General features: G+C 40.2%; 1 protein-coding gene across 16 annotated transcripts in view; it reads left to right on the top strand.

Annotated features, from left to right (window-relative positions):
* ZNF536 (zinc finger protein 536) overlaps positions 1-20,014 on the top strand; it is a 348,301-nt gene extending 328,287 nt beyond the window's left edge. For 15 of the 16 annotated variants that reach the window (XM_033069427.2, XM_033069416.2, XM_033069425.2 and 12 more), the window contains one exon: positions 17,620-20,014. In XM_033069427.2, the coding sequence (XP_032925318.1) occupies positions 17,620-17,855 (236 nt within the window). In that variant the 3' untranslated portion in view covers positions 17,856-20,014. The remainder of the gene's footprint in view (positions 1-17,619) is intronic. The other variant, XM_033069429.1, reaches the window with a different exon arrangement.
* Positions 20,015-20,685: the final 671 nt, after the last annotated feature.

The raw sequence follows: 20,685 nt of genomic DNA, 5'->3' as shown, positions 1-20,685 counted from the left end.
TTGCCTTCCCTTGGCATTGGGGTTGGAGCGCCTCTTGTCTCAGGTTAGCCCAGGTAGTCCAACACATGCTTAGGGCTTTAAGGCAGCTATTCCCCATGTAAGCATTTACAAGTATATTTAGGCTAATTCTTGCTATTGGATTTTTACCCCCACATATTTTGTTCAACACATCCCAAAATCCAGAGCTCCTTCACTTGCAATATCTCTGAAAATAAGAAGCACCTGCTTATGCTCCCAATGCGTATTGGTACAGATCCATTGGCCAACGGGAACTGGTATGACTGGGGACACTTGACTTCTTCCACAAATAACACTGCTCTTTTCTGATGTGTCTTTTTTTGCTGTTATAATTTTGTGACATTCCTGGAGCCAGGAAAAGTACATGGGCAGTTTTCCATGGAGTCAGACAAAGCCCAATATGTGGGTATTTAAACCTCTTCATGTGTGAGCTGGGCTCTGGTTTCCTATCTGGTGCTTCATGCTTGCTCATGAACATGGAAGACGTGTTCTCAATGTCTCTGACTGGTTTGTTCCTGCCCTTGGTTAGCAGGCAGAGCTGTAAATCCCTCTCTGTGAAGGACTGGACTGTCATCATCCCAAAACGTGCAGGATGCCCCCTCTGCTGGGAACCTGTGCCCTGCTGTGGTGGGGAGAGGGCACTGTGGGCAGCAAACCATGCCCACTGTGTCCTCCTGGGCTGGAACTAACTGAGCAGCCTGCTCCTTTGGGGAAAAATGAGAGAGAGGAAAAAGGCAAAAGGCAGGCAGGATTGCAGAATATGTGTGACCTGTACAGTGTATGTGAATTTTTTTTCTTTTATTTATTTTTTTCAAATTTATTTTATTTTAAATAGAGCTGTTATGACCTGGTTTTGTTAATTTTAATTATCCTGGGTGGAAAAATGGTGTGTTATATTATGTGACTTTGTTTCTTAAAGAGGACCAGTGAGGGAAAGGAACAAGAAGGGAAAAGTTTTGGTTAAAAGCATGAAGAAGAAATCTTTCTTCCAAAAAATATGATTTTTAGTATGTCAACATTTAAATGTGAATTATTCTGATCAAATATTTACTGCTATCGGGAGCTGTGTAGAACATTAATCTTAATTTGTTTTTCTTTTTCTCCAAAGCAATGATTCCAACATAGCTAGGAGATCTGTGTCTTTAAAAATAAATAATGTAGCAGAACGGCATATTCTTTGGTACAGAAATGCTAGCCTGTGGCATCTTCTGCAACTACAAAGCAGTCTCGAGCGAACTTTCTTCCCTTTTTATTAATAATTCCCTAAATCAATGAAGAATCTTGAAAAGTTCCTCTTCACTTTGCTCCTGCACTCCTCATAGCTGCAGCTCTTGCTCATGTTGGCTCATTCCCCACCACATATCATTCATTTGGATAAATGTAATTTTGGGAGCACAGGCTGCAACCCGCTAACTCTGTGTGCAAATACAAAGCCCATTTTCTCTTCTATTTTTTTTGGTCAGCCCAGGGTTTTAGTTTTTTTTCCTGAAGGTGGCAGTGAAAGAAAAAAAATAACTCCCTTTGAAGATTTAAGAATTTTATTACAAAACAGACGGACAAGTACTGTATTTTACCCATTTCCCCTTGTGCCCATGAGCGCTGACAATGAAAACTACAGCTCCTATAAAGTGCTGATCAAATTGCGAAAGGTGGCCTTTCCCAGCAGCCTGGCACACTCTAGCATTATCCCAGCTTATAAATAAACGGATGGGCTGAGCCACTTTGGCTTTTTTTTTTTTCCTCTTAGTCCTTAGCAAGATAATTGAGGATCATAATGGTGGGAAAGGACTGCAGTCATCATTCGCTGCCTGTCAGGTATCAGTACTCATCTTCGTGTCATCCGTCACCATTGAACCACTCTGTCATCTTTCCCCAGCCTTCAGCGCCGCTCCTTCTCATCGTGTTCATTATCTCCGGCTCCGACCCAGCCCCCTCCCCCAGCCCCTGTAAATGCATCTTTGTGCGACTCTCAGTCTTCTGATTATGAATCGATGATCATGTGGTGTAAGAGAGATAGATGGCTTTTAGTTCCATCTTGTCTTCTCTAATTGTAAAATATTAGTTACATTAGACTGTGTCTTTTGATTAATGGAACTTATTTGGAGTGGCCTCTCCCAGCCCTCCCCCTTCCAAAGTCCTCCACTGACTTTTGAGAATTGAGTGATTTCACTTAAAGCAGACAAATAGGCCCTTCAGCAAGGAGATAGCTGAGCTCTAATATTGTGGGCAAAGCAAGCTCACGGAGCCAGAGTTGTGTGTGTGTGTGTGTATGTGTGTGTGTTTTTGAAGAAAAGCTTCAACTCTGCCTAGACAAATACAGACCATTTATTAACGTGCGTACAGCCGTGCTATTTTGCAAATCCAGCAATTCTTATAAAGCTGCAAAACAGGACATAAGGCTGAATGCCTTCTGAATTAAATTAATCTTAGATAGGAATTAAGAGCATCCTCGCTTTCACTTTGGATGAAACAGGTCAGTCCAGAACTTTGATGTATTAATGCTAGCATAAAGTGTTATCTTAATACTCTCTTTTATACTTACAGGACATATCATCAGCCAAATGTCTCTTCCTTGTACATCTGACACTGCGAGACATTCGTCCTTTAATACAAAATTTATCTTATTTGGCACTATTTACCTAAACATGGTCTGTTGATAAAGTCCGTGCTGTACAAATGGAAAGGCAGTTGACTAAATCCCTTATTATAAATAATCACTGTCTATCTTTCAGTGTAAATTCAAGGACATGTTCACTTTCAAGCTATCAGTTCAATTAGAAAAGGTCTATTCACTGTCGATGTCTATATCTCATGAAAATAGGAAAGCACAGTTAATAAACAAATCAAACTATTTTAAAAAATAGCACAGTGGATTATGAATTCTAGAGCCCATGCTGATGGTGACACTGTCAGGACACATGCTATACAAAAATATGTACAAACAGTGTTATCTAAATTTTTTATGCTACCTTCAGGATTTAAATCTGACCCTTGTGCCTTTCCTCCCCAAATCTTTGACATTATTTCAGAAGAAAATGCCTATACTGTACCTTCCATATATGAAAATTTAAAGAATAAGTTTGCGCACATATAAAATGCTAGTTAGGACTTTTTCAATTTACTTATTTCTGTTAAGAATAGCAAAAGTGGTTTGAGGTGAACAATTGTGTGGCAAGTAAGGGCTTGGGACTGATGCCTGCTCCAGAGCTGAGGAACAGGAGCAGGGGCTGCTCTTTCTCTTCCGGATTTTACTGTGATGGCTGGGGCAATTTCTGTATCTGAAAGGCTTTCACCGTGGTAGCCATGTGATTATAGGAAAATATTTCTCTGTTCTCTGTAAGAGAGGAACTCTCCAGCCTTTCATGTTACAGAAAATGCTTGAAAGTAGGAATCCAGAAACCCACACCCCCCCTTCCCCCAAGGTTTTAAAAATATATAAATATTTTTATATATATCACACTATATTAATCACATCCTATGGAATTTAAAGGTGCTTATTCAGTGGCCTGAGTCTTGATATCTAGGGGCTCAGATGGAAGGGCTTTGTATGCAAGACCAGCACTGCTTTCCTCCATCCATGTGCTTGTCTGAGATCAGAATTTGGCTCCTGATGGGTATTTCCACACAGTATTTACCACCCGAGAAGCAGTGATTATATTTAATGGCAGAATTTCAGTTGACTTCTCAATATGTATTGAGTTGACCTTTAAGTTAAACCACAGATTAATTTTTTTTTAGTTGTCTCTTTAAGTACATTTATAGACCTCTCTGTTCTGATTAGCATAATGGTAGATAGAGGAAAGTTACCTGCCTCAGATTATTTGTTGAAATCAGAGAAATTGCATCCCTTCACCAGAAGGCAAAATATTTTGGCCCCCTCTAACCACTGTATGCATTAGTTTTGTTGCAAAATGGTTTTGGTTTATACACAGGGAAGCCCAAGTGGGTATCAGTTTGCTTGAAAGCCCAGAGCCTGCCATTGATTTAATATAAGTAAATCTTCTCCCTGGAAGTCGGTGGAAGTCAATGAAGCTTCTGTGGGATTGAGTGGCTCTCCTGCAGGCAGCAGGAGCAAGGCTTTGGTGTGCTGGGTGCTGCTGGCAGCGACATTTGCCTCTTTGCTACCTGACATGCTGTGATTTCAATAAGTTCTTCAGGGATAGGTAGGGAGCTCCTTGATTCTAAATCATTGAAAAAAATACCTGGACACCCTTATAAATGGACGCAGTGTCTCACTGCCTGTAGAAATTTGGACTTCTCCAATTTTGTTTAAAATAAAATCTTCAGTAGCATCTGTTCCTCTACATAGTGACAAAGGAGTTGTTGGAAGGGGACTTTGGTTTCTTTGGACATCCAAGAGTTTTGCTGCACATTCATCTAGTGCCCTTTCCCCGGGTGGCAACACGTGGATTTAGGGACACCCAGCTCTGGGTGTCTGGGTGTCAATTGTTGGTCTGTGTGTAACCCACAGAACAACCAGCCAACTCCCTGTGCCCCCAGTGATGGGAAATTTCCCTTCCCCTGATTAGCAGCCAGTTGTGAGTGCTGCCCTGCCTGCAGGAGAGCTTGGAGTGGCTGCAGGTGCTGGGCTGCTGACCCTCACCTGCCCCATGTCCTCACAGCCCGCTGTCCCTCTAGCATACTGGGCAAGCACCACATAGAAATAAATGCAAGAGTAAATGCAAAAAGGAGCACAGATTCACAAGGAGACAATGGAATGTGTCAGCTTTTACCCCCAGGCAAATTTTCATGTCTCTTTTATGAATCTTTGTAAGTAAGGGCCAAGCTCCATGGCCCTAGCTCAGGCAAAACTTGGGCTCTAGCATTTTGTAAGCTCCTGTGCATTCCCACACATCTGTGGCATGACTTACAGGCTTTGTAGCATGCATAACCTTCATCAATATGCTGAATCAGGGCCTAAATGCTGAAATATTCTTCAATAGTTCTGGCTCCACTATGAAACTCTAGAAGGCACATTTCCCTCTCGGTGTCTCTCCATAAGACCCATCAATGATAATGAAGTTACATTAGGCACATCTAAAGTTAATTATACAGTTACCTCCCTCTTGGCCTGTTTGTCAAAAAGAATATGATAAAAAAATCCTCTGTCTTCTAATACCTATTTTTATTTGAATTTTGATCTGCCATCTAGGCAAAAGAGTAAAGACCATGCTGAGAAGATCTTTGGTAGGTGGGTCTGGATGTTTGTGAGCTGAGAGTCAGCGTGGGAAATGTTGTGCTAAGAAAATTTGCAGAAAAAATTCTATGGAAACCAAAGCAAAAGAAATATTTCGGTCAGGCTCTTCCTTTTAAAAATTAAGTGGGTGGCTTTAAGGGATGCTGATTTATTTTGGAGTGTGGGTTAGAGGCATGCTTCAGTTGTAAAAAAAAATTCTAATGTTCACTAAAACTCAGGAATTTATAATGCAGAGAAGAGGTTGAATGAAACTGTAGATCCAGAAATCTTGCAATTCACTGCATATTAAAAAAGAAGTACTTTTAGTGTTTTTTTGGCTGATTTTTTAAAACATGATTTCACATTTAAATATGCTGAGACAAAATCCTCTATTCCAAACACAGGTCTCTCAATATCTTGATTTTGGTATGTGAGCATATTGATGGAGGATGCCAGGTTTGTCTAGGGATCCGGTAGCTTTGACATACTCTAGTTTACAGTACCTGGAGTGTGCTTGGTTGCTAATGTGTTTTGCATACAAGATCACTGTGCTTCAGCATGACAGCTAGGAAAAATGTCATTTTATTTTTAATTGCAGCAGGATGCAGTTTGGGGAAGAAAAAAAAAATCAAAAAATAAAATAGCATTCTATTTTAGAGAATTGTTCTACAAGAGTCCAGTCAGAAAGCTCCTGGTACTTAATGAAGTCAAATTCCTCCCTGAGCATTCCCGTGAGCTCCCATGGAAGCCAGCGGGAGTTGCGCATGAGTACCGAGGGCAGCATTTTGCCCTTAGGACTGAATTTCCCAACTGACTATTCTTTTAGACTGTCTTTTGATTAACAATCTGTTTGCAGCAGTCTAGGGCCAGGGAGGCAGTGTATACCCCACTGTTCAAATCTGTGGCAAAATATTCTACAGAGAGCTACTTAATAAATATCAACTTGCTCCAATAGTCATTGAGAAATACCTCAACAGATAGCAATCAATCGAGGGCTGAGTTGGGGAAAAAAAAATACAAAAGGACATCAAAGAGGTTCTCATTCCCAGTCTATTGCTCTATTTAAGGGTCCTATAATTCGGTGAGGTTGTGTGCTAAATAATTTGTAAGCCTTCAGAACATCCAGGTTATTGTTTGTGGACAGATGGTGCATCACATTTTATTGCTTATTCCTTCTGTGGTTTCTCATATGCAGGACTGATGTGCACTCTGAAGTCTTTGTTTCCTTGCTAAAATCTCTAATCTAAAACAGGCAATCAAGCACACAGACAGTGCTTCAGAAAGCATAATCATACTTTTAAAGGGGGAAAAAAACATTTCAGCTGCAGTTAGGAAGCAGATGTGTTCCCTGAAAATGTAAAAGGTTATCAGAAGTATTAAAATGGGGAAATAGACACAGAATTTGGGAGCGCCGGGAAGAGCATGTATTTTCTCCCTGTACTGCAGGGTAGGTGTGCCTTTTCCTAGCTACCTGCTTTGTATCTGGCTCTCTGCGGAGCTGGTGTAGCGAAAGCCTTCGGAGACCGGCTCTTGCTTCCACCTTTCCCCTGAGATTGGCAGTCTTTGTCTTTTACAGGCAAGGAGCAGCCGTGTTGTGATCCTGGAACCGCTGCTGCCCCGAAGAGTTAAATCATGTTGATATACAGGAAGGAAATGGAATAGACTAACTCTACTCTTTTCTTCCTACGGATTTTTCTTTTTATTCTGAAGATAGAATTACTGTTTGTAAGCATCTGAAAGTCATTAGTGGCTCTGCAGTCTGTCAGGTGCCGACGCAAAAAACTGCTGAAACTGAACGGGTTCCTGTGCGGAGTGCTGGGAATTTGTCATGTGCTGATGAGCAGTTATAATAATATATGAGCAAATCACAAGCATTCTGCAAATTAATCAAATTTTTTTTCCCCTTCTCCCTTGTCTCTGGGAGAGTGGCTTTGCCGGCAGACGTAGGTGAAGCAGTTTTACTCACAGATGGTAGCTCTGGCATCAGATGGAATTTATATAACAGTAATTCTGATTTCCTGCCAAAGTAGCACTGAAAACACCAGGGAGATTGTACAAGACAAGTCATGTGGTTTTGCTGAGGTTATTGTGGGAAGTTTAAGGGGGGAAATCTCAAATTTTCCTCTTTGCATTTATTGTTTTAGCCTGAAGGGCCAGAAATCGTACACCATTCTGCCATCGGCGAAATCCAACACATCTTTTTTTATGAATTGCGCTGAAAGAGTGCTTCCCAGCTGTTGGAACTGCTGGTGGGGAGGGAGCCACATGACTCCTCATCCTTTCCCTTTCCATACAAGGATTAAAGAGGGGAGGGTTCAAAAGGTTGCTGCACTACATGGTGGAGTGAGGCAGGGTCTCCCTTCCCAGGAAGCGATGCCATGTTCACTTAGGTTATACTCCCTCTGGCATAACAAAACAGGGGGGGTGTTCAGGGCTTCGGGAAGCACACTGGCAGTGGGTCTCCCTCCTCGTTAAAATGGGAGGGTTTTGAATGAGGTTAGTTGGGTAGATTAAGGCTATTAGTTGTGTCTCTGATGACATTTCCAGTTTGATCAGTAGAAAACAGACACGCTAGGGTTTTTTACCCGTTAAGGTAAGTGCTTGGTGCACTTGTGATTTGGCTTTTGCACAGATGAAACATGCACTGATCTGATGGCAGATCCTATCCTGACTCAGAGAAGCACAGATCTGTTCAAGCCACGGGCTGGCAGCAAGGATAAGAGAGCAGAATAAGGCCCGGTGGCTTCTGAATTGGATCACGTTTTTAAAAACAAAAGCAGTCTTCCCTGGAAAAATATGACAGTGTTTTTATAATAGCCACATATTGAGTAATGCATGGAGCATCGCAGGACTGCTGTGACACTAAAAGAAAAAAATAGAGGCAAGCAGAACGGGAGAACTTTCAGGGGCTGTTTTTAATAAAGAGGTGAATTCTTTCTGCAGTAGGAAAAATGATAAAAAGATGGCGTATCAGCTACATTATGCAACAAAGTAATGCTGCTGTGTTTTTATAATGTAAGGCACTGCCCATTTGTTTTGGTTTACGTGACTGCAGTGAAATAAGTGGATTAGACTGAAACTTTAGCATGCTTCATTGCAGCTGGTTGCAGACATCTGTCATTCCTCAGCCATACATTCTGGATCATGCCAAGAAGAAAAAGCAAAGTCTGACACCTTTCATTTTAGAGAGCCTTTTATAGAAAAGAAAAGGAGAAGGAGAGAAAGCATTTCCTTTGTGACTTGATAAAAAAGACACTTTTTTTCTGTGACAACACCAACAGCACTTTCCAGAGGGAGAGGTCCTGCAAAGTTAATGCTCAATTTACTCTTTGCAGCCCTTTAATTTTTACTGTTTGATCTCCTCGTTTGTTGAATGGGATATGATAAAAATATGTTGGTTTTATTTTTTAATGGAAACATTAGCTATGTGTACACCTACATCAGAAATGTGCCTGGTGAAAGGTGGGTTGCTGTGAGTTCCCACTCAGACTGTGCTCGTGGTAATTCTGTGCTGTGATGGCACATAATGCAGAAACATTGCCAATAATGAGTGGTTCTGAGAACTACACTCACCAAGTCCCATAAACAGATAATAGTGGTGTTTTAGCAGAATGATTAGTGGGGTTGTGAGCTACTCCTGGATAATTTGAAATATTAGCTATTAGTGAGCTAGATATTTATTTACTTAATGTGTTTTGTTCTTCAGTCTCTCTCTAGTAACACAACACTGGAGTTAGAGAATTGTGAAGTACATGACAAGTGATAATGTGACAAAATACCATCTAAATGACCCCAGTTATGTGGAAAAGCAACAACTAAAATGAGAGGAGAACATGGTTAGTCTAAGTGACCTCATACATGCAGAAAACAGATATTCTATCTTAGGGTCTCACTTCAGCAAACCTTACAGCACATGGATTATTCCATCCCTTCCCACCCAGGTGATTTATGGAGCATGGAACTGGTGAGGAGACGGGGTGTCCTTACAGGGCTGTGCACAGAGGGACAGGTCTTTGCATGGCTCAGGCTGTGTGACTGTCCGGTTTGACACCAGCTGAGGATGTGACACTTCCAAATGTCAGCAGGAAAGATTTAGAAAGCTGAGTATAGGATTTTTAAAATTTCATTCTACCAAATAAAATAAATAAACTCAAGACAGTTGCCCAGAGTGAAAGAGAAAATTCTATTGTATTTATGAATTGCTAGGCAGAATAAAGGATATTTGGTAGCAAAATACCATCACTAACAAGGTCTTTCCTATTAGCTTCTGAATTGAATGGTGTCTTTACTAAAATCCCAGTTCCACCCAGCATAGCATTTATTCTGGGAAATCATAGGTACATTAAATTCAAATACAGTTTCATTCAAGAAGTCATAAATGCTCCCTGAAATAATAAATATTTACTGAGACAATTAAAAATATGACAGAACATTAACAAGAAAACTTGTGAATGACCTAGTAGGAAAACTGAGATATTTTGCTCAAGGGGGTTAGAATGGGAATATAATGTTATTGAAGTGATTAAAACAAGTAAAGGAGTGAATAGACATAGCAATTAATTGAAATGTGTAAGTAAAGGCAAAGGTGGGACTCTGAGCATGTAATTTTGATGATCAGAAGAACTTTGGCTTAGTTAATATTAGCGAAGAGTCTGCCACTTACTTTCAAAATGTGTTTCCTTAGTTGCAGTCTCCCCAAAGCATGAGAGAAAGAGAAGGCTGTGAGGACTGCACCCTGCTCAGTCCCTGGGCTCGGGTACCTCTCCCCTCTCATGTGGAGAGGCCCAGGTTGCAGAAATGGAGGGACACATCAGGGTTTGGGAGAACATGGATTGGTAGCAGAAGGGGAGAAATGGCTGGAAATGAAAGCTTGGCCAAAAAAACAAGCTGCTGTGAGTCTAGGATTATGAAAATTATTATAATTTCTGTAACCATTGCCACTATGACTTTAGTCAGAGTTTGCCTGCTCTTTACAATAGGTATCTAGTGCCCTTGGTAAAAACTCTGTCCTCTACTTATGAGTATAAACCAAAGTAAATAAATATGTAAAATTAAATGTAATTAAATTTCCCAAAGCATGGGACAATGATAGTCTGGCATTTCAAGCTCAGTCAATGACAGCATTCCCACTAACCTCGTTTGGAGCCCGCTGAGGCTCCGGGCTCGTAACTCATGTTTGTCATGTCAGAACCTGAACTGATGCCATTGTGCACAGGGCACCATGTGTGCATCCACCAGCCGTGGTCTGAGACACACACATCCTGACAAAGCACAGTCTTCTGCCTTTATCTCTGAATTTTAGCTTCACAGGGCTCCCATAAAGTTTAATATTTGTTTCCCACTATTCTGCTGAGGCTTTTCCTTCCAAGAAGAGATCCATTTCCCTTCTAAATCAAAAGTTCCTGTGTGAATAGCTTATTCTGAAAAAGAAACAAATTCTGTGCTGAGTGGCTGGAGCTGAGTAATTCTGTTGTTTTACTAACTCTGCAAGAAATGGGAAATGTTTGTTTTCCCAGGACTTGCAAGTCTCTGTTACTCCATCAGTGATTTCACTGGCCATTTCCTAATTCCCTTGTATTTAGTGCACTACAAATGGCTAACAAGTTCCACACTCTACCTCCAAATAATTATAATTTTCATGTTCCATATATCAAAGTAAAAAAAAAAGTTACATTAGTGATATTTTCCATAATTTTGTGAGTGATTGATTCAGTAAGGTAAAACCATATAGATGAAGGACAACAGTAGAATTTATCAGGAGTGCCCAGGTGACTGTTAACCTCTGTGTCAGACCAACCTGCACTCAGCTGTTTTACATAGCAGGGTTGATTTGTTCGTGGTTTTTACTTATTTTGCTTTTAAAGGAAACTTCAGTGTGTGATAATTAGTGATTGCTGCCTTTTGAGACAGGAATTGAATAATTCCTATAAGAACAGTCTTTATTTTAGGGGGAATGTGTGAAATTAACATAGTATTTTTATAATACATATTAAAGGCAAAATATAGCACCAACTTTTGCCTTCCTGTGTCATCATTTAATGGTTTAGTGCACTCATCAACGAGCTGAAATACTTATTTGGAAACACCAAGCACTGTGTAAGGCACTAACTTAAGAAAAGATTCCACCTCTGATTACATTTCAGAAAAGCCATGTAGGTATCTGAGGATTTAATTCAATCCAGTGATTGAAGTTTTTTTGTTCAAGTAAAAATCTTTGATCAAAGATTTTTTTTCATTCTCCAGCTCTGTGATATTTCAGTGAATTGCCACCCTGCTGTTGCAGGTACACTGAGAGTCCATTTCTGCAGGACACCAGGGCTGCAGTGTCACGCTGCTGACCTCGACATGTTTTTCTGTATCCAGACATCCTTATTTAGGATCAGGCTGGTGGCCGTGTTTTGTCATGGGCTGAGTCTTCACCCCAAAGTTATCCTCCCCTAATTAAGATCTTTCCAGTAACTCACAGCAAGAGAAAGGCTCTTCCAAGGGACAGTGCATACATTTGGACCTGAGCTGCTCCAAAGCGCTCAGGATTAGTGAGGAGGGATTTAAGTAACCAGACTGGTGCCATGAGCAATTCACGTGATGACCTCTGAGGACTCTTTGCAGGATTGAGCCTGGAAATGAAGAAATTCATCTGAATGGAGGGTGTTCAGGGGGTTGCCCTTGCTTTAAGAGTCCCAGTGGAGACATGTAACCCAAAGACTTAGCCTTGGTAGCTGGAAATATTCCTTGGCCTTCCCAAAATCCAGTTATCTCTGCATTTAAAAAAAACGTTGTTCCAGAGAAAATCATCAAAAAAGCCTCAGATAAGGCATTTTGGTTTTATGACTTTTCTTGGTCAACATGAAAAAGAGTTTTTAAATTTAATTTTGGGGTTTTTTTTTTGTAATCCAAGTAACATATAAACTTCATGGAATATTGAAATTTTCCCAGAAGATCATCTTGGTTGGTCTTGGACCTGTGTGTAAATAAACATATAATTTTCAATTGTTTTATAAAAACTTTTATTACCGATATGAACCTGATTGGGTGTACTTTAATCTGTCTGGTATTTGGGGAGTTTCATAAAATGCATATTTTGAGACCAATAAAGTGGAATGGCTCAATCAGAGCCATTATTGTCTATTGGACAAATATATTTATTCAGCATTTTCTCATCCATACTGTTATGCTCCAGATCCGAATGGCTGCTTTAGAGCCATTCTACTCTCCTGGGTAATGCATGCAGTACTTGGGATGTTTGCCGTGGATAGGAAATGTATTTATGAAAATTTATACGTTAAAAAAAGGAAATTGCACTAGCCAAGATTTAAATGAAAATAGTTTTCCCTTTGCAAATGTCTGTTATTATGCTCTAATATACTTTCAAATGGCAGTGTTCACCAAGATGCCTGGGACCTGGAGGCTGTGGTCTGAGAGAGGCATGAGCTCAGCCCAGCAGTGGCTGCCAGAGGACTGGAGATGCTCAAAAATCCTCTCTTCAAACACAGAAAGCGCACGGCCGTTGTTGCCTGCTGTCGCTTCTGAGACAGCACGCACTTTGTGTGCTTAGAGGTGATTGTACCTCAAATACAACCTTCTGTGGGGAAAAAGGACTCAGAGCAGCTCTGGGGAGCACCTGGGGAGGTTCGGGCTTACTGAAGGTGTGAGTGCAGGCTTTGCTGGGCAGCAGATGTGTGATTACATGGACCATTCCACCAGCAACGTTGTGGGACCAAGCTTCCCAGGGCAGCAGGCAGTGCCTATCCATCCTGAGCCACTGCAGCCGGTCCTGCTCCAGTGCCCGGCCTGCCCAGAGCTGCCCTGGCCATGTGGGATTGCCACAGTGGCCCAGCAAGTCCAGTCCAGATCTTCAGTGTCCAGCATCCCAACTAAAGAGATTTGTTTCTGAGAAATTCAAGCCTTTGAGGCTTTTTCAGATATCTCTTTGCGAGGGAATAATTTGTTTTAAAGAGGTAATTGCTGTTATTTTTGATTTTCACCAAAAGGATATTCTTAAACCAGGCAAAGAAATCTGAAATGAGTTTGCCGTATTGCATCTCGGTAAGTGCTATAGCCATTGGCCATCTAAGGAAAAACATTCTGTCAGATAATCATGGCCATTTTTGCATTTTAAGGGAACAAATGTCATATCTAAGAAACACATTTTATTCAGGGCTTAATTATAATTTATAGTACATTGCACAGCATTTGTTTTCTGTTCATCATGTTATTGCTCTTCTGTCTTTCCCCTAAATTTATGCATTAAATCGTGTGTGTGTGTGTCTGTATGCATGTATCTGTGTATATATGTACACATATGCAATATAATACAAAGTGGTGTAGTGGGGACAACAGACGGCTTGTGTGTGATGTATTATTGGCATTTTTCTTTCAAATTACCATTTTCTTGCTGCTTTGGGAGAAAGCCATGATTTTTCTGTGATTAGTACACTTTTAACAATCTGGAATAAATTCCTGATCTTATTCATGTGACTAGTTCAATGCCCATTTTTACGTTTTAGTGCAAACCCCTACATATGTGCCTGTAATACCACAAAAATAAGATGTTTCTTTGTGGAAATTTTATAGAATTTGGATGCCGATCAAATATTTTTAGAAGTGGAGAATTAATGCGGCTTGACCATGTAAATGATTTTTTTAATGAAAAAGACTTTAGTATTCATCACTCTTTCTCTCTCTCGTTTGTGTATTCCTTTGTGCTAATCTTAAATAATGGATCCATATCAAAGTTAATAAATTAGTAACTATTAGCAGTGTTTGGATTACAGTGAGTAACCCAGTGCCACTTCATTGACATTGACTTTTTATGTGTTCCAATAATACATTTTGAGTTTTAAAGATTAGACAAAGCAAAATACGGTTTGGCATGTGCTTGAATCTTTAACAACTCTTGGGCAATGGCTTTGTTTAAATCCAAGGCTCTTGATAAACTTTCATTTAAGTGGCCCTAAACCCCAGACTGAGATCCATGTCTTTCTCAAAACTTACAGTTCCTGACTGTTCAGCTGATGCACCATGTTGGGCTGCATCAGTCATGCCATGTTATGAAACCTAACACAATGTGACTGATGCAGCCTGACATGAAGTGTCACAAAGCAACATATCACATCACAAACTTGAAAGGAAAGAAAACAAACTTTACTCTTTTTTTCCCCCCTCAAAGCCTAAATTAATGAAGCAGTATATATTTTTTAAAAGGTGGACTAGTTTCAAACACTGAGGGATTTTTCTTAATACAGGCCTGCAGAAAACTCTTCCATCTTGACCAGAATGTATCTCATCCACGCTCCTTGTGTTGCCTAAAATTCGGTCAAAACTAGAGAAGATGATAAGCCTTGGTCACCTCAGCACTGCCACCCTTCCTGGGTCTGATCCTGGGAGGTTTAAATCACATTTAGAGGAGAGGCTCCAGCAGGTGCTGGAAGTGATCACCCCTCCTGGGGAAATCCGTACGTGCTAAAAGTGTTCTTTGAGTCCAGCCGTCATTGTTGTAATTTTAGTTAATTTTGAGTATTATTTTCTGCTGTTCCACTTCCTTAGACTGCAAGCTTCCATCCAGAGGATTGCAAAGTCTCTCCACATGCTCAGTTATGGACTCCATAGAACATAGGTCCACAACAGCAGTATTTCAGCTGCAAACAATACATTGTCCTCTATCCTCAATTTTTGATCAGAGAAAGATGCACACCATTATTTGCCCCCCTAGTTCCACCCACTTCCAGTCTAATTCTTTTCTATGACTGAAATGCCTATCACATCTCCTGAGCTATCAGGAAGACTTCTTTCTTATATTCTTTTTTTTTTTTTATCCTTTTTTTCTGAAGGGCTTTTGTATAATTTTGTTGGGAGATATATAGTGGGTAAAATACATGTGAACTATAGCTTGCTAAGAAAGGGCCTACCAACCACTGCTAGATAAAACATTATAAATTTATTGCCAACTTATCTGGGAAGGGTTATTTTAAGAGCCTGCTGCCCATAACAAGTTTTGGAGCTGAAATTAATGAATGGGGATACCTAAAAGAAATGGGAATTTTCCTTCACCCCTTAGTAACAAGCAAATTGCAGATATTGTTATCTTTGCAAGCAAGAATAATCTCTACTTTTTGTACTACTTCTGCTGTAAACAATGTACTGCTTGCTTTCCTATGACCCTCACTCTGTATACATATTTATATATTATTCATATCGGATTAAAAATGAATGTGCTCTTTACCACAGTTGTACTGCATCGTGACAATACAAATTAACTTATTGTGTACTTACTTTTCACAAGGCAGTGATGTGAAATTTTGATGGCCTGAAAAAGTAAGTCGTGGGGGAAGCAATGCAGAACTGAATCCTTGTAGGTGCACTTTATATTGTCTGATTTATTAAAGTGGGTTGAATTAATAAATTACATTCTCTGCTTGGAATTTGAACACGGGTTTGAACTTGGTTCAGTGGTGGGCAAAAAGAGTTTGCTTTTAGTGTGGCGCATGTAAGGTGGTTAGCTCCAGCCATGCTTTGTGCATTCCTTGCTTAGAATGTTCTTTGCAGGAAAGAATTAGGATGGCTGTTTATTAAGAGCTGCTCCTGGGTAAAGCATTAAGAGCCAATTGGTGAGACCATAGCATCATGGAGTGGCTTGGGTGGGAAGGGACACTAAAAATCATCTTGTTCCAGCACCCCTGCTGTGGGCAGGGACACCTTCCACTGTCCCAGGTTGCTCCAATCCCCATCCAACCTGGTCTTGGACACTTCCAGGGATGGAGCAGCCATAGCTTCTCTGTGTGCCCTATGCCAGGGCCTCACTACCCTCATAGGGAAGAGTTTTTTCCTAATATTCAACCTAAACCCACTGTCTGTCAGTTTAAAGCCATTCCCCCTTGTTCTGTCACTCTGTCCATCTTGTCAGCCCCTTCAGGTACTGAAAGGCCATAAATAGATGACCCCTGAGCCTTCTCTTCTCCAGGCTGAACCATCCCAAATCCCTCATCCTTTCCTTACAGGAAAGGTTCTCCATCCCTCTGATCCTCTTGGTGCCTCCTTAGGACTTGCTCCAACAGCTCCACATCCTTCCTGTGCTGGAGGCCTAACATGCATAAACTTGCACGTGTGAGGGTTTGGGAGTGGTCACACTTCTGGCAGTCTTCAGCTTATGAAAACAAAGGGTGACAGGGAGCTTCCCATCCTTGAGGAAGGAAACAAGGCTGCATTCCTAGGGCAAGGGCTTAGGACACCAAGTGTCTTTCCCCTGGGCAGCCTCCTGTGCTCCTATGCTCCATCTCTGCTGGGAGGACCATGGCAGCATTTCCACTCCAGTCCAGGTAGCATCAGACCAACAGGTGTCTATTTGTTTTAGCTGGTAAATTCCCACCTAAAACCAAGGGGAGAGGGTTCAGCCCCTTCCCCATAGCTGGAAGCGTAATTCTCCTCCTCTGCTGCCCCAGCATCTGTTTTATGCCCGCTAAGTAGTACCACAGCAGCAAGGGAAAATGTGCTCTTCAAATGTGGAGATAGGGTATTGTTTTTCACTTATCCTGGCTTTATGTAGATGGTCTGGCACATTTATTTATTCATTTATTTGAGCAAATTAAAGCAAGCTAAGCGCATTTGACCTCAGATGGTCCTGGTTTAAGTTAATTTGAGAGACAAAGCTCATAAAGTTCCAGTAAAACACATCAACAACTTCCCAGCATCGGTTGAAATGTGATTGTTGAAACATAACCTCCAAAACCAGATACAGCATGGAGATTTGAAGTCAAAATAATTTGAAAAATATAGGAGAGCATATTGATAAACTCTACTGAGAAGTGATATCTTTCATTCATGCCTTTGTTACGCGGTCGATTGCTGTTTTATCCACAAGAAGTGCATCTATCAGATTTTGTGCATTAACATTCCTTTTCTAATCTGTCTTGGACATTTTATTTTAAAGCTGATGATAACCTTGGGCCCTGGTCCAGCAAACACTTACATGCTAGCGTATCTTTACTCAAAGGAGTAATCTCACTGGAGTAAATGTTTGCAGGTTTGAGGCCTTGGCTATCTCAATCCATTATTTTTTTCCATTAAAAAGTAATCTGTGCGATTGAAATAAAACATACAATTCTTTACCCAGAAACCCACCCAAAGACAAAGTGTGTTTATTAGACTAAGGGTCTGCACATTGTCATCCTTGAATTGCACTTCAATAAAAAAGATAATTAACAAATGTAAAAGAAGACAGTTTTGTACACGCTGTATTTACAAGAGTTTGGATCGTGGGCTGAAGGATTTACAGCTGGGGCTGAGGAGGGAGATGGATTAGCTGCACTGCTCTGGCAATCCTAAGCAGAGAATTTTTAAAATGCAGTTTGTTGAGGAAGAGTACAGATTTCTTGTTCTCTCTCAGAGGCCATTGAGCAAAACTAACCGGGCTGTCGTCTGTCATGCAGGTCACCGGCCTTTCCAGTGCAGATACTGCCCCTACAGTGCCTCTCAGAAGGGAAATCTGAAGACCCACGTGCTCTGTGTCCATCGCATGCCTTTCGACAACAGCCAGTACCCCGACCGCAGGTTCAAGCGCTCCCGAGTGGACTCGGAAGCTGCCGGGAATTCGGAGGAGCCGGCGGCTGCCAAGGCGGGGAGCTCGGCAGAGCTGGCCGAGGAGAGCGCCAAGGCCCAGGAGTGATGCCCGGCGAGCCCAGCCCTGCTCTGCAGCAGACTTTAACCCTGGCTTTGGACATGAGTTTGGTGAGGGCTGGCTTAAACCCCTTCCGAGGAAAGGAATGGCATGCAAGTTCCCAGAAGGGTTCAGAATGCTGAAAACATTCAAATACATGTATATGTGCATGTACCCACACATGTACATGTATGTGTGTATTTACAGATACAGAGAAATCCGGTCATACCCACACTGAAAATATATCTACATACACACACGCACACAAAATACACACATTCCATACGTGCATGTGTGTGTGTAAATACATATATTACACATGCAAAATAGATTTCCAGCCCTTGAAAATGGCTGCTAAACAGTTACCTGGCAACTGGTACTTCCAAACAATGTAGGTGGGATAATAAAATGATTTTAAAATGTTAGAAGGTCGTTAGTTATTTAAAAAGCAGGGCAGTTTCAAACTTAAAAGTGGTCTTTGTCCAAAAATAATGCTCTTAACAGAAAAATGATATCCTCTAAACGATTTAGTGTTGCCTTGAAGATTGAGGGGCTGTGTTTTCATTGTTGAAAACACCTTTATAATATGACACCAGCTGCTGTCATTTGCCTAGCATAGTAATGAGATGTCTTGGTAGACTGCCATGGTGCCAGTCTGACTGGAGCTGTCATTGCAGAGAAAATCAATTCAAGTGGTGTTGCAACTGCAGTGTAGGAGAAACCTTAGACGGCCCATAAGCTGGGGTCAGTACTGACCTATTTTGAAAAGTATTGTGATATTACATTTTCTTTTTTCTTTTTTTTTTTAATATACAGCCAAATGAATCAATGTTTAGAAAAAAAAATCTGTAGCCCGATGTGTGATTGCAGATTTGAAATGTAATTCCATTTTTTGTAATCATCTTACAGTATTGAGGGAAATGTTTTTATTCTTTTTTTTCCTTGTTGAAGAAGTTGCTATAAATGTAGAAGTACAATATATAGAAATATTGTTTAGTGAAACTAGTCAGCCTTATCTATAGAAGGTGCTGGTAAGAAACAGGATTTTATTACATAGGAGGTTGGTAATTTTTTTCTTCTCTTCTTTACTTGTCTTATTGGTTTTTTTCCAAACTTCCTTTCAATTTTTTTTTTTTATTTTGTTTTTTACACTTCAATGAAGGATTCCCTGTTCATGGTTAATTTTCATGTATTAGTTTTTGTAAGTGTTACAGACACAGTGCAGAAGTTTCTTCTGGAGCAAGCCCTTATAAAGTAGCTTGACCTAAAATATGAATCCAAACTTTCTGCTCTTTGTCTCTAATGAAAAAAAAAAAAAAGTGTTTTAGATTATATTTCTTTGGTTTTGTAAAACAAATGTGTTCTATATTTTTGCAGATTTTAGCTTTTTTACTGATTCAATGCTCCAAATTTAGGAAGGTCTTTGCCACATAGGAAGCTTTTGAGAGACTATAACAAACCACATAAAAATGTAAGAAAAATAACTAAAGGTTTATTCTGAAATTCTCTGAATGGCATAAAATTTTATCCTTCTAATGTACTTCCTTTCATAGAAGCAAAATTGGTGCTGCTTATTGTGACGGTAGAGAAGTATTAACTTCTTCTCAAGCAAAATCATCCAGACTTAAAAAAAAAAAAAAAAGAAAAAAGTTTAAAAAAAAAGTCAATATTTCTTTGCAGGCTGGGAGCACAGAGTAAAACCCCAGGGCCTTAAAACTTCAGCTCTGCCTAAAGCAGTTTACAAAAAATACTAAACTGCAATCAATGTAAATAAAATTCTTAGCGCTACCCTGAGACTGGAAAACAAATCTCAGGCTAATAAGGAATACGGTTTGCATATGCTGTCGGAAAGGATGTCATCCAACTGAAGTTTCAGTTTAAATGAGGTCACTGTGTAACTTGGACCCATCTGGCACAGAGCAAGCTGCTTTTCTTGTTTTTCTAGTATAGTTCTCACTGCCTTACTTAAATCGAGTTGATAAACTTAATGCAACTGTTTCTATGATCCTAGATAAAGGATTGAAATGTTATTGAACCTTTCTGACTGTAGTAAGCTTTAGGATTTTAACTGCACTACTGTGTTTGGTGACTGTGTCAGTCGCTTGCTTTGTGTGTTTGCGCCGCCTTCGGTATCTTAGCAAAAAAAAAAAAAAAAAGAAAAAAAAAGAGAGAAAAAAAACAAAACCACCCCCCACATTCCATTTCTTGCACTTTTTGAGCTCTTTCAGTATTCTTTTGTGTCTTCTGAGCATTTTCAGATACGACAGGCAATAATTCTGTTTGTGACACTGGAAACATCTCCCGCTCCTTGTGATGTGTGTGTTGATTCCATTTGGTCGGGTGCTACTGTCCCTATCCTCCCCTCTGACATAGCCCTTTTTTCCAGAACATTTGTAACTTGTAATACAAACAAGTGACAGCAGCAGTGATGCATTGTCAGTTTCTGAATATCATCATGCTTCTCATATCTAAACATGTCAAGTTTTTTCTCTGTAACTTCTGTAGTCTGTGATACTGGTCATAATACTGTCTACATTCCTACACAAAGAAAAATTTCTATCTTGGAGGAAATCTGAGATCAATAGAGTAGAGGATTTTGTTGCTATGCTTGTAACAATTAGAAAACTTTGTATTTAAAGTTTATTCTTGGTCATTATTTATTATTATAATACATCAGTTGACAGAACTTTATTCTGGTATAGAAGTATTAAAAGTTGTTTTTTCAGCAATGACTGTTTTCTTTCTGCTGTTAGAATAAAAATGTCTTTGAAGCAGTACAGTTTTATCCAGTGTTTTACGCAATAAAACCTCTACCTCTGAAAAAAAAGTTTTCCTACTT

This window comes from Catharus ustulatus, chromosome 11, assembly GCF_009819885.2.
Source record: "Catharus ustulatus isolate bCatUst1 chromosome 11, bCatUst1.pri.v2, whole genome shotgun sequence".
Lineage (NCBI taxonomy): Eukaryota > Metazoa > Chordata > Aves > Passeriformes > Turdidae > Catharus > Catharus ustulatus.
The sequence above is the reverse complement of the archived record's forward strand: the minus strand, read 5'-3'. Positions and strand labels throughout refer to the sequence as shown.